The sequence below is a fragment of the Pristiophorus japonicus genome, chromosome 7 (assembly GCF_044704955.1).
Source record: "Pristiophorus japonicus isolate sPriJap1 chromosome 7, sPriJap1.hap1, whole genome shotgun sequence".
Lineage (NCBI taxonomy): Eukaryota > Metazoa > Chordata > Chondrichthyes > Pristiophoridae > Pristiophorus > Pristiophorus japonicus.
Genome location: NC_091983.1, coordinates 94732211 through 94746677, shown reverse-complemented (window position 1 = coordinate 94746677; position 14467 = coordinate 94732211). Strand labels below are relative to the sequence as shown.

The following is a 14467-nucleotide window of genomic DNA, read 5'->3' as shown; positions in this document are numbered from 1 at the left end:
AACATTCCCTTCAATGTAACGTTATTTATTTTTATTTTTGTTTAAACAGGAAAGCAGGAGGAGGGGGGGGGGGGGGGGAAATTAGGGAATTGTATAACCTCAGTGTAATATTTCATCCCTGAGATCAGAATGAACATTAAAATTCTGAATGAGACAGGACCCATGAAACCTATTGAAATAGACTTGTATATTAAATACATCATTATGCCACATAATTGAAGTTAGTTACTATTAGGGGAGTCAGTATTTATTCATGCTCAACTTGTCTAAAACCACCCAGTATTGAACAACAGGCACCAAAAGTTTGTTGTACAATGACCTGTGACGAAGGCAACATTATATAATGACTAAAGGTAGAAGGGTCTTTCACAGTGATGTAACCATTTCTTCACAACCACCAATATACAAGTGGCTACTGTATTTACCTTGTTTGGACATTGCACTCTCTTATAGGTTTTCAGCTCATTCTTCCACTTGCGAAGCACTTCATGACTGAATGTAGGCAAGCCAGGCCGTGTGTACTTTAACTACAGAAAATACAAAAATCATTATTACAACATATTCTTCTCAAATACAGAATATTGGTTTGACAAAAGCAGACTGGAAATAGTTTTTAAAAACTTTTGTTGAAAAGACAAACTCTAGGGGACAGGATGCATTGGGTTAGCACACAGCATTTTCACCACTGGGATATGGATTTGAATTTGAATTCAGCCGGACTTGATTGAATCAAAGTCTCCTTTCTCTACTGATTAAAGTGTGCTTGGGCAGTCTAAAGTCAGTGGGCAGCAATAAACCTGCCATTAATTGTCAATATTAGAAAGACCTGACCCATGTGTGGGGAGTTGAAAAAAAAGAGACTATACTGTAGCAGTCTGTAGTATTTTTCAGAGTTTAGGGGCTTCCTCTCAAATTGCCCATTTACCGCCTGTTTTCATCGGTACCGCCCGTTTCAGCTCCCGATTGGCGCCAGCGGTAATTTGGGCCTATCATTACCGCTGGCGTTGCTGCAGAGCGCCCACCCACTTTGGACATCCAAAAATGTCGGAAAATTCCCTCCCACCCTAAATTCCATTGAAATCTGTTTTTTTTAAGGCCCGCTACCGCCAGTTATCACTGCGCTTGAAACTGTCCATATTTGGAGTACTTGCCTGACGTGGGCCCAATGTTAAGCCTCCCTCCATTTTGTTTGCAGCTTGACAGTGGCCCAGAAGATCGTGGATAATGAAGAAAAGCAATTCTTGATGTAAATGTAATATGTGCTGTACATATTAACAGATGTGAGGTTTCGACAAGATGACCCCCACTACTGTAGTTAAGTGATTTTATGCAGAAAATAAACTTTTATTATCGTTTGAGTGTGATTGGGAGAATTGGGAGAACCTTTTGTTCAGTAAGCTTTCGGCTGACATATATGCTGAATTTCTGTATAAATTGGTTCTGTGTTAGCTGATTGATACTTCAACTCTGTGGTGGACTGGAACATTACCTCACCAACGTGCAAACATTGGATCAAGAAGTCTATGAAGGATTGTGACCTCTAAAAGCTTTGCAAATTATTGGATTGTCTAATAAAAACATTCTCCTATTCAAAAGGGGTATTCAAAGAGACTCACTGTCTCACACACAGACCAGGAACTGAATTAAATCCCAGTACAGGATTAGAGAGGGAAAGGGGCTCACTGTCTCACACGGAGGGGAGAGGGGTTGTGTCCACGCAATGGGGCCTAATCCAAGTCAATGTGTGTACATAATGACTGGGGGGGGGGGGGGAAGAAAAGGGAGTCAGTCACTGTGTGTACAAGGAGATCTGGGGGGGCGGGGGGGAGAGAAGGGAGTCACTCACTAGGTCTACATCCAAGTAACCATTCTTCACGTGGCTTGACAGTGTGGTCGTGGGACTATTTAACTGTAGCAGGCATCACAACTATAATGTATGCAGCAGTGAGAATGCTCACTGGTTGGTAGAGCTGTTGCATTGTGAGTGGCTTACCCAGTACGTGATGTTCACAAGACTCAAGAAAACCGCAATCAGTTGGGTCTAGGTCATCTAAGATAAGGTATGAGTTTACAAGGGACACTGTCAATCACACATTTAAAGTTGTCTTTCCTAAAAGTTGTCAAATGGGATAAATTTTCCCCTTCCCAGAAATGAGTGAGACACAGTACAATAATGGTATAGTTGAATAAAATTTTATATAAAAGTTGTAATTTTTAAAAAAACATTAACAATGTAATAAAATAATATTTTTTATGAATACAAATTTTGCCAACAAACACTATGAACAACAAACAGCAACAACAGTATAAACACCACTGAAAAGACCCTGTACCCTCCACAATTCTACCGTTAACCACCTTGCCCAATGCATTTCCTCCCCAATCCCCCCTTGATCCTTGGCTCTGACCCCTTCCTCCTCCTCCCGCTAACAATATCCCTGGCGCTGCCCACGTCGGGACCTGAACATGGTGCTCTGCTGGTGCACATCGAGCGTGACTGCTGAGGGAGGGGGGGGAGGTCCGGGGGCGAGAATGGCAGCGCGACTGTCCTGGAGAAGATAGAAGTGCTAAGGTCCCATCTTCAAAGTCGGAAGAAACTGGTTCCTCTCGACGATCAGGTGCTGTCACCATTGCTGGTATGGCACCTTGGGGTTCAGTGCCATATCCCGCGACCATCGACTGACGCATTGCATTGGCGGTCCGGGTGTTCTCCCCCACCGTGACAATCAGCTCTGCCATATCCTCTGATTAGCGGGCTGCTAAAGCCGCGATGTTTTCGGACAACCCAGCAATGGACTGGAGGAGCTCTCGAATCAAGTCAATGCTCATCCTGGACAGTCCCACCATGTCTAGGCTAGCACCTGCCTGTCGCGCAGCGTTCCCAATTTGGCGGATCACCAGCCGTGGATTCACCACAGAGGTCGGTGTGTGCTGTTGCAGTCCACTTGGTCTTGCTTCCTTGAACCGGAATCCAAGAAAGTTGGATTCCGATAAGGAACCGGTGGCCGCAGGTAGAAACGACCCTTGAAGTCCGCCATCCCTCCCTCCTCATGCAACACCAACATTACACAATGCTTTGAGGAGTGTTCTCCTGCAGCTCCTCCAGCACCATCTCTTCATTTTGTCTCCTTGCAATGCCTCCTCTCTGGGAGGGGCAGGCAGCTCCACCTCTACAACTGTAAAAACATAACATTAATGGTTGGCGGGAGGGGAGGGGAGGTGTCAGAGGTAACATTAGAGCAGTTCACGTTGCGCAGGCTTATGAGGAGAATAAATATTTTTTGCTGAGGATCATTACATGAAAGTATCATAAGCAAAGTATAGAAAGTACATGACATAACAAAACTTCAGTCCTAAACAGTTTGGTTTCCAAGTGGCACGGTGTGATCAACCAAAAAATCATGTCACAACTAACATTTCTTGCTTCCAGCATTACATTACATTCTACATTATATTGCCATAAGATTGAAGTACATGACCGCAGTACAGTCCAGGGATTATGCAGACTTACCCTCTGGGACAACTGATTCAGCACCAACCCATGTGACGGTGCGATCACACCCCCCCGTCAGGGCTGCAGCACATCCCTCGAGGTACGTGAGAGGAATAGTCTTGGGCGGACCACCGCCCGTTTTGCGGAGCTCCGCCCTATTGCTGGCTAGTTTTTTCTGCAAAGGTGACAAAAAATGTGTGAACTAATTTGGCAGCTACTAATACTGAGCACATACATATACATACATACACACACACACACACACAAATATATTGATACACATCCCCAATTAACTGTCCCCCAGTCTTTTCGTCAATGAGTGCACAATTTAAGTTTTGTTCGCATGCAAATGTTGCACGATGAACACATTAAAATACAGAAGACTAACACAATGAGATCGATGATGGAAAATAAAAATGACACCAAGCTTTACAACATAACAAAATGTGTCACTACTTAAGAGTAAATCGTCAATGCATGATAAAAGTTAGTACTTACTCTCACAGACCCAACGATGTAATTCCACCATTTGCGGCACTGGTTCGCCCCCTGCATCACGGGCGTGATGGAGGACACCGCCTCAGCGGTCTCTCTCCATAACCGTTGATACACGAATGGTGACGGTTTCCCTCGCCCACCCAGTGTTAACTGATTCCAATGGGCCTCCACTTCACCCACCAATGACTCCTGGGCTTTCTCCGAGAAACGAGTGGCCCTTTTTCTCCCACCTAACTCCCTCTCCACTTCCATGGCTTGATTCTCCATTGTATTGATATTTATTTATATATATTATATTTCAATGTAAATATTTATTTATTATTAAGATTTATTAGTTATATTATTAATTATATTCTTTTATAATATAATTGTCAAGAAACTAATACTCCTCAAAAAACCTGAAAAATCCTCACAGCTCCTATCTCACTGACATGCACTAACCTCTGCAGCTTGAAAATGTTGAGTGCTGTCCTTCTCTTCTCTGCACAGGTGCAGGGTCACCCTTGACCCCGAAATCGCGGGAGAATGGCCACGCATGCGCAGAGAAGCTTTTACGGCCGTTTTGTACAGAGATTCTGCTTTCCTTTCTACAGGTAAGCTGATCGGCGACTTTTGTCCCGGTTTGGCCGCCCATTCCACTCCGCTATCGCAACGCTTCGCTGTCACCAACCCGAAAACCTTGGGAGCGCGCACCAGCGGTATTCCAGCGGTTAAAAAGACATAGCCGCCGGAATAACCCTAACAATTGGGCGGGGGCGATCCGGATGCAAATTCCAGCCCCATGACTTGCTGAAGTAGAGTAGAGAGTTTGACTCTGTGTCTGCTCCATGTGTTCACTGGGTGCAAAAAGTACATTGATATTTCATTCCCTACCTTGATTATTGTAAAATGCAGCAAAAAAATAGAAATGGCAGCTATCCGTATGACAAAGGTTCACTACCAACCAGCCCCCGCCACACAGTACTGCCCGCCAATTATCAAGATCCATGACAACCTTGGACAACGTGGACCATTTTCCATACCTTGGGAGCCTACTGTCAATAAGGGAAGACGTCGACGGCAAAGTCCAACACGACCTTCAGTGTGCCAATGCAGCTTTCGGTCGCCCGAGGAAGAAGGTGTTTGAAGACCAGGATCCCAAACCCGGCTCCAAGCTCATGGTCTACAGAGCAGTAGTGATACCCGCCCTCCTATATGGCTCAGAGACATGGACTATGTACAGCTGGCACCTCAAAGCACTGGAGAAGTACCACCAACGTTGCCTCCGCAAGATCCTGCAAATCCATTAGTAGGATAGGCGCACCAATGTCAGTGTTCTCGCTCAGGCCAACATCCCCAGCATCGAAGCACTGACCACGCTCGATCAGCTCCGATGGACGGGCCATATCATCCGCATGCCCGATTCGAGCCTCCCAAAACAAGCGCTCTACTCGGAGCTCCGACACGGCAAGCGAGCCCCAGGTGGGCAGAGGAAATGCTTCAAGGACATCCTCAAAGTCTCCTTGAAAAAATTGCAACATCCCCATCGACACCTGGGAATCCCTGGCCCAAGACCATTTAAAATGGAGGAGAAGCATCTGGGAAGGCGTCGAACACAGAGTCTCTTCGTCGGGAGCACATGGAAGCCAAGCGCAAACAGCGGAAGGAGCGCACGACAACCCAATCATCCCACCCACCTGTCCCTCCAACCACCGTCTGCCCCACCTGTGACAGAGACTGTAGGTCCCATATTGGGCTCATCAGTCACCCGAGAACTCATTAGCGTGGAAGCAAGTCATCCTCGACTCCGAGGGACTACCTAAGACGACGATAACCACATGCCTCCACTTTTTCAGTGATCTTCAGCGCGGTTCTTCGAGTTCCTATTCTTCTCCTCAGCCTTCACTGGGACATTAACTAAGCCCCAGGTGGGAACTTGTTCCCTTTCCTGCCCATATGATCTTTCACGCCTCTGCACACATGCTCTTACTGCCCCCTCTTGTGTACACTTCTACCATTATGGCTACTTCGGTTCATGATGGTTCAACATGCAAACTGCATCTGCTTATCCAACACAGTAACACACTTCATTAACAACTTTTCACCCCTACATGCCACCAATGTCAGAGGCACCTCCCTGTCTCCACTCCTGCAATCAACATCATGGGAGAAGTAGTAGTATATATTAGAAGCAAAAAAAAATTGGACAGCAAATTATCTGGGTGGGGAAAAGGAAGCTCATGTCAAAGTAATCTCAAACATATTGTTGATAACATTGGACCAAAAATCGCGGTCTTCTACGAGCACGTACAAAATGCATGTGCCGAAATCCAGCACTTGCGGACGGTCAAATTTTTTTTTGATAGTTCCAATGCATCCCCAGTAGAAGGGCCTTCACGGGTGGAGATTTGGGCTATTTGCCCAACTCTTGCTGAGCGAATGTCCTTCAAACTCTTACGAAGGCCTGCTTTTACCAGTGTAAGCGTTTTCAAAGACAGAAAAATAACATTTTATTAATAATTTTTATATTAAAAACCCTGTCCATTAAGGCAAGTTTATTTTTACCCCGATTAAAATATTAAAAAAATAAACTGTCGAAAACATTTAATTACATTCAATTTCAATTAATTTTAAATCTGTGAAGTGTTTTTCTTATTTATTTTAAATGTTTGTGTTTTTGGGGTATCCCCATTCATAGAAATGGTGATCTCCATTTACCATTACTGTGAATGGAGTATGCCATTTTCATTGGTTGGTCCGGACCATGTGATCCCAGGCTGCACATACGCTCCTGGAATACATGGGCCCCTACACTGGACTGCGCAGCTAGGCCTTGGAGCACAATTCTATGGGATAGACTTTCCATCAGGTGGCTAAGGCTCCAAAAAATGGGTCTTGTTCCAGCGATGTGGGACGTATTGCCCATGCTGATCACCAGCACAAGGCCCATTTTTTTTTTTGTTGCAATTTTCCACTTGGCCTTATCCCGGCGATGTCAAATGGGCGATCTGATTTTTCAGCGATCTCATGGTCACCCAAAGAAAACAGAAATCAAAGCAGAAAAAAAAGCTTCCCTAGCAACGCTATTCTGTGCATGTGTAGCATGTTTTTTTTAAGGTTGATTTTCCTTGCCACGTTTTGAGAGGTCAGGGGTCATCACACATGCTCAGAAGCACTGAGAGGGTCAGAGAGAGAGAGAGAGAGAGAGAGAGAGGCTTTTTGGTTGGATGGTTGTATTGTTGGAATTTAAACTAAAATCTGCAAAATTTAGACATCGTACGATTTTATTTTGGAAGTTTAAAACTTTTAAATACTGATAAGTCCAGTTAAAATTTTCTCAGCAGTATTTAACTGTATAAATAATGGAGGCATCAGGTGAGAGGTGAAGGGCCATGCCCTTCAGCGAGGAGGCCAATGAGGCCCTCATTAATATAGTGAGCACGAGGTGGGAGGATTTGACATGGGGTGGGCATGGGAAACCTCCACCCGGTGCAAATAGGAGGATATGGGCAGAGATTGCCGACGTGGTCACGTCGGCATCGAATGAAGCACGCACACCGGACCAGTGCCGCAAAAGATGGAACAGCCTGCTAGCAGCAGCCAGAGCAAGTTGAAATTTATATTTAAATAATACATATGGATGATTTTAATATGAGGTATGGATGATTTTAATATGAGGTATGGAAATTTTAATTAGAATCTTCAATGTCATTTTGTTAAATTATAACATAATTAAATTGCACCCCAGCATTAAGTTGAAACTTAGAGTATGAAATATTATTCATATGCAATGTAATGCAAATTTTTAATTGAACATTTAAATCTGTCAATCTTAAATGTTTATTGCCAAATCCATTAGCTTATGCTGTGCAATGTTATCTTATCATTTACAGAAGAAGATATCTATCAACTCGAGAGAGCAACGTAGGACAGGCGGCAGCCCTGCTATGCTCCATGCACTAAGCGGATACGAGGAGCTTGTGGTGGTCTTGGTGGAGCCTGAAAGCCATTCTGTCACAACCCGTGGTGTGGCCGAACCCACCCTTGAGTGAAGTGAGTAATGAGAACTGTGCAATGTGTGAAACATTAGTAAATACTAAAAATATCGTAGTTACGCATGTAATGTTATGCAATTATAATGCAATTTGATATATAATTGTGATGTACTCTTGATCTATGAATGAGGTCATGTTAGGCCTGGTGAACCCTTGTGCATGTGGGGTAATGGATAGCATTGTAATGTTTTTGAGTTATTGAAAAATTGATTTGTATTGATTATAATTGTTATACGTTGTTTAAAAATTTAATTCGTCTTTCTAAGGTCAAGTGTCCATGGAGTTAGTGGACACTGCCACTACTCCAGAGCCATCACAAACTTTGCAGGAGGAAGAGGCAGAAGAGGAGGCACTGCAGGCTCCTGCTGTGCAGGAACAAGAGGAGGAGGAGGAAGACAAAATTTTTTTTGTGGGGGGGGGGGGGGCAACAACCTGCGGCCATCTCTGTTGAGATGGATGAGGCACCGGGACTACTCAGTATGCAGGTGGTGATGCCAAGGCGTGTGGACATTGCAAATGCCGACCCCACGGAGGTCCGGTCAGCGGGGTGTGCAATCGCCTACCACGTAGGACCAGACAGAGAGCTTACTATCCCTGTGCAGGGAGACGGTCGCGATCGGTTGCAACCTTATCCAGGGGTTCGCGGGTTTCTCAGCTAATTGGAGCCAGTTTTCTACAACCTGGAGCGAGTTCTGCACGAACTTCTCCAACTGGTCTTCTGAGCAGTCACAGACTGCTCTGGAGATGTTGGAGACCATTCGGCAGCAGACAGCTGCAACAAATGCCCCACGGCATGCGTTGCTGGCTGGACACGGCGCTGCACCCCAAGGTGTCGTGTCCACTCGTAACGAGACCCCAAGCACGCAAGCGAGTACGGAGGACACAGTTCCTCCTGACTCGGAAGTGGAGCCTCAGGCTTCTGCTTCCACTCCATCACCTCCACCACGGCAGGAAGTTTTTCTGTAATACACTGCACAACGTGTTTGTGTCGGTCTGCGTAGACCAAAACGGGCGGGTGGGGTGCCAACATGGGGTGGGACAGGACCTGGAGGGAAACATGGCCGCAGGTAGGGGGGGGGGGGGGGGGGAAAGTGTTTTTCAAAAGGTCAATAAATGTTCTTACTTAAATGTTCAATTGTTTTTTCATCTTTGTTAATTGTTAATGTTTTGGGGATTTGAGGGAAGGGTGGGTTGGTGCAGGGGGCTGGGGGTTGGAGAGAGAGTGTTGTTCAATAGTTTATTAAAAATGTTCAATCTTTGTTAATAAAAAAAAACTTTAATTCAACAACTTCTCTCTTAGTTACATTAGTTTTCAAATGTACAGTTTTTCATCCATATTTGTTTGTTTATTCTTTTATTATACCAGTACTTTTATTATGCCAGTACTTTAAACTTTACTTAAGCTAATTCAGATGATAGGCCAGTGTAGGCAAGACAACAAGGAAACACCATGCAAATGACATTTTTGAGTAACCCTAACTGTAATTGAACATTTGAATATCCAATTAATAGTTCATGCAAAGCGTTCGTTAATGAGCTGCTGATGCAACAGCTTAGCGGCCGTGTAACTGCCACTGGTTACTGGTCTTCGGGAAAGGTGTGGTGGTACTGGTGCTAGATCGCCAGGCTGATTTAGCTCCTCTATGTGCTTGCCCGCGTCCTCTCCGCCTGTTCCTTCTCTTCTGTCTCATCTCCTTCTGGAGGTGGACCTGCAGTATGATCTGGCATTACTTGTCCTCTCTTTATAGCTAGGTTATGCAGCATGCAACATGCCACAATAAACTCTGTGACCTGATCAGGGTGGTACTGTAGGCTGCCATCCAGAATGATCCAGGCATCTGAAGCGTTGCCTTAGGACTCCAATTGTTTTTTCAACGATGTTGCGAGTCGCTATGTGACTTTCATTATACCATTTCTGTGCTTCAGTGACGGGATTACGCAGAGGGGTCATCAGCCAACTTGCAAGGCCATACCCTTTATCCCCCAGCATCTAACCGTGACCTTCTGGCTGATTGACAAACAGGTCAGAGATAGCACTTTCATGTAAGATGTGCGCATCATGGATGCTGACAGGAAATGTAACATTCACTGTTAAAATTGTTTGATTGTGGTCGACAACAAGCTGCACATTTAGTGAGTGGAACCCCTTTCTGTTACGAAACACCTCTGCCTTCTTTAAGGTGCTTTCAGGGCAATATGTGTGCAGTCGATTGCTCCCTGTACCTTGGGGAACTGTGAAATCCTGTAGAAACCCAAAGCCCTCTTGGTCTGTGCCTCCCTGGTCATTGGGAAGTTTATGAAGTCCATCCTGTGAGCGTAAAGGGCTTCAGTCACCTGTCGAATGCAGCAGTGTGTAACGTGCTGAGAGATATGGCAGATGTCGCCAGCTGAAACCTGAAAAGATCCCGATGCGTAGAAGGCTAGGGCAGCAGTAACCTTCACCTTAACGGACAGTGCGGTTCTGATGGTGCTGGCAGGCTGCAGATCATCCTTGACGAGTTGACATATCTCATCGATGACCTCCTTCCGGAATCGCAGCCTCCTAAGACAAGCATTTTCAGACAAGTTCAGGTAAGATTGCTTTCCCAAGTACCTTCGTTGGTTGTATGGTCGTCTCCTCTGTCTACGCATTACTCTGCCACCTCTTCGATTGATCCTTTCAGTAACCAGTGTGTGAGCAGTTGCAATTAAAGGCAGGGAAAGCATACGCCCCATATCACTATCAATAATTACTTTCACTAATTATAATAATCTCTCTACTATATACTCTCTAATCAATGTACTATGCACTCTTTATGCTGTATACCAGTCAGTTTGATAGGCCCCAACAATATCAGTAAATAATTTCACTATGTAAAAGCTATTTACAAAATAATTTCAATATATAAAACCTATTTACCAAAAATAACTTGATAATACCTCTTTATATTCCCTGTTCTAATATTCAGAGTTCTATTAACTTTAAATTAACTCTCTAAATAACTCAGAACTAATCCTCCATCCGATTGTGTTCCTAACACAGATGAGGCTGCACACAGGGATGTGAGGGGCTTGTGATCGGTTTCCAGCTCAAATTTGAGGCCAAACAGGTACTGAAGCAATTTCAAGCCAGAGAGAGAGGAGGCAGATGCTGAAGTACACGGGGTGCACACATTTTCAACAAAATGTCCACCTATAATGCTAAACGTAAAATTGAATGGCTTACCCGTAGCCATGGAACTGGACACTGGCGTTAGCCAATCCATCATGAGTAAAAAGATGTTTGAGAGATTGTGGTGCAACAAGGCATTCAGACCAGCCCTGAGCCCCATCCACACGAAACTGAGAACGTACACCAAAAAGCTTATCACTGTCCTGGGCTGGTCAAGGTCACCTACGAGGGCACGGTGCACGAACTGCCACTCTGGATTGTCCCGGGCAATGGCCCCACACTGCTTGGAAGGAGCTGGCTGGGCAAAATCCGCTGGAACTGGGATGACATCCGAGTGCTATCACATGTCGTTGGAGGTGTCCCATTGTTCCACAGCTCTTGCAAACATACCCTTTGAAGCGGCATGAATAGACTGAATGGAGGCCTCCACAACACCAAAAAGGTGTGAAGTGCCTTGCATTCATCCTTTGTCAGGGACTCAAGGCAGTTGCAGACTCGTGGGTTCTGCCCTGTACATTTCTGCTCGCAAACACAGTTCCAGTTAATTTATGAACATTGCTAGCACTTGTGTGCTGAGAGATTTGTTTGGTGTTATCACTGGTGGACATAAACGCCTGTGCTATTGCAATGGCCTTACTGAGGGTCGGTGTCTCTACAGTGAAAAGTTTTCGTAGGATGGTCTCGTGGCCAATGCCCAGTACAAAAAAGTCTCTGAGCATTTGCTCCAGGTAGCCATCAAACTCACATTGTCCTGCAAGTCGCCTTAGCTCGGCGACGTAGCTCACCACTTACTGACCTTCAGATCGTTGGCACGTGTAGAACCGATCCTTCGCCATCAGACGCTCTCCCTCGGGTTAAGATGCTCCCGAACCAGTGTACCACAGCTCCTCATACGACTTATCTTGGGTTTCACCGGAGCCAGAAGATTCTTCATGAGGCTGTAGGTCGGTGCCCCGCAGACTGTGAGGAGGACCGCTCTCCTTTTTGCAGCACTTCCTTCTCCATCCAGCTCGTTGGCTACAAAGTACTGGTCTAGCCGTTCGACATAGGCTTCCCAGTCCTCACCCTCCGAGAACTTCTCTAGGATGCCTGCATCTTTGCGTTGGATTCGTATTCTCGTCGCCAGTTATTGTGTTCCTAACACAGATGAGGCTGCACACAGGGAGGTTAAAGTAACAGTGACCTCAGTCTTTAATAAGACACTCCAGAGTGAGGGCCAGGCCTTAGGGGCCAGATTATATACAGTGCTCCCAAGGGATGCTGGGATCCCTTGAGACTTCAGGGGATGCGCTCCCTGGTGGCGGAACATGGGAGTGCATGCTTTACAGATGCACAACACATCCTTCTTCCCAATTTAAAAATGGTGTCCGTTGGGGCCTTTTCCTTCTCTTGGGCCCAGAAAAAGCAACTATTTCTCACCACACTTTTGGGCCTTGCATCGGCCCAGCGAAGTGCATGCTAGGTGCCGAAACTTAGGATGGGCCTTGTGTGGGCGATCATTTGGGCGATCATCTCGCCGATCAAAGTGGAAACTTAGGCACCTGTTTTTCCGGCGATATTTTGGGCCTGGTTTCCACTTTTTGCTCAAAATGGGCGATAGACGTCCGTTTTTGGCCATCGATGGGCGATGTGAAGTGAAAAGTCTAGCGCTATGTTCCTCCGAGATCACCAAGTACTTTCATTAAACATATGTTGGTCGGAGATGTCCGCCCGCAGGAAGCCTCCGACCGCAATTTCTGGGCCATTATCTGAACACCTGGATTTAATTACGTTCATATAGCTTGCTCTTTTATACTCCTGACTTGTGGTGGTGTTCTCGAGCAGGTTGAGGGGCCAAGATATTCCAGGCCCGCCGCTCCAGCTGTTTTTATAGCCCGACTGTTTGGAGCGTGGGCCTAGGTACAGCAGAGGAGTGGGAAGGTCGGGGTGGATGGGTGGCGAGAGATCGTAGCGGAGGAGCGGCGAATGTTTTTGTGGCAGAGGAGCGGCAAGAGATCGTGGCAGAGGAGCGGCAAGAGATCATGGCAGAGGTGCGGCAAATGAGGGTACGGGGCCCAGAAGAGCCGAGGGCCCAGGGGCAGCACAGGCCAGCCCACACTGCGATATGTGTGCGCACTAGGTCTGTGCAGCAGAGCAGGTCTCCAGTTGTCCTGGTTAACTCTTGACACTGGATAAAGTCCGAGCTCTATCAAGCACGTGTGGTGGCTGATGTGTAACAGCCATCACACGTTAAAACAATACATGCACAGGCATCTTCCACCCCTGGAGTTCAGGACTGGAACATCAGGTCCTTCATTGAAACCTCCGTGAACTCATGTGGAAGCAAGTCAGCCTTGTTCGAGGGACCGCCTGTGATGATGCAGCTTGCTCTTAGGCTATACTGTATAACTTTGCTACAAGGCTGTGCTCATACCTTCTAAATATTGTGAAAGACTCAAATTAAAGATCTCAAAAGTGGTAGCTGAAGTTAGTGATCTCTTAACAACCGATCAATGTCTATTCGGGAAAAAAAGTTCCGAGTTATACAGCATCTTTCTGACCTTATCATCATCGGGTACCAGGTCCCGTTGGATTTTCCTCCGAGGCCATTCTCGAGCAAGTTCATCTGCTACTATCTCATGCAGATGGTAAGCAGCCAGCTTGGCAGAGATCCTCCGCACTCTTCCACTTGATGTTCTCTCCACTTCTGGCTCACTTTCTTTTTCAGCAGCCTCATCATCTGTAGTTTCTGGCGACTAGTTAATCCGACACAAATGCAAGGAATTAGTTGACCAAAGATTCTGGATATTAAATTGTGTTTATCAATCATGCATTTTAGCATAGAAGTCGAAACTTACAGCAATTGCACCATGCATCAATGTCTTGAAGCATACTAGACTCTTGTATTTATGCTGATCTATCCGCTAGGTAGGCAACAATGATGGGAGTTGGGTTGATTAACCCTGTAGTTTCCTTTCCCTTCATATGAGGGAGTTTTTAGCCTGCTTTAGCTCAGCACCTCTCCCATCAGACCGTCCAGCTGAAACTAGGAACTCACTGAATCATGGCACAGTATTAACAATGTGCCAATGATGTGATGTGCGACCAGCCCACTTAATAAACCCATGCAAATGGAAAGAGATACAGACAGAAGGAAAAGAAAAAAAAAATCTCAATGTGCATTACCAATCATTATCAGTTGGAAATACAATTGAAATAATGACCAGGTACATACTAAACATTTTCAGCATCAAATGTCTCATCAAAAGAAAGTCTTCAACAATGCAGACCTAACATTCTTGTCCATGTACT

The 14467-nt window shown here is 45.6% G+C and overlaps 1 protein-coding gene across 1 annotated transcript in view; it reads right to left on the bottom strand.

Annotated features, from left to right (window-relative positions):
- Positions 1-14467, bottom strand: part of znf512 (zinc finger protein 512) — a 131316-nt gene that overhangs the window by 12823 nt on the left and 104026 nt on the right. Inside the window, exons 14-15 of the mRNA XM_070884193.1 lie at positions 13717-13911; positions 426-527 (exon numbers count right to left, since the gene is read on the bottom strand). Of these exons, the coding sequence (XP_070740294.1) occupies positions 426-527; positions 13717-13911 (297 nt within the window). The remainder of the gene's footprint in view (positions 1-425; positions 528-13716; positions 13912-14467) is intronic.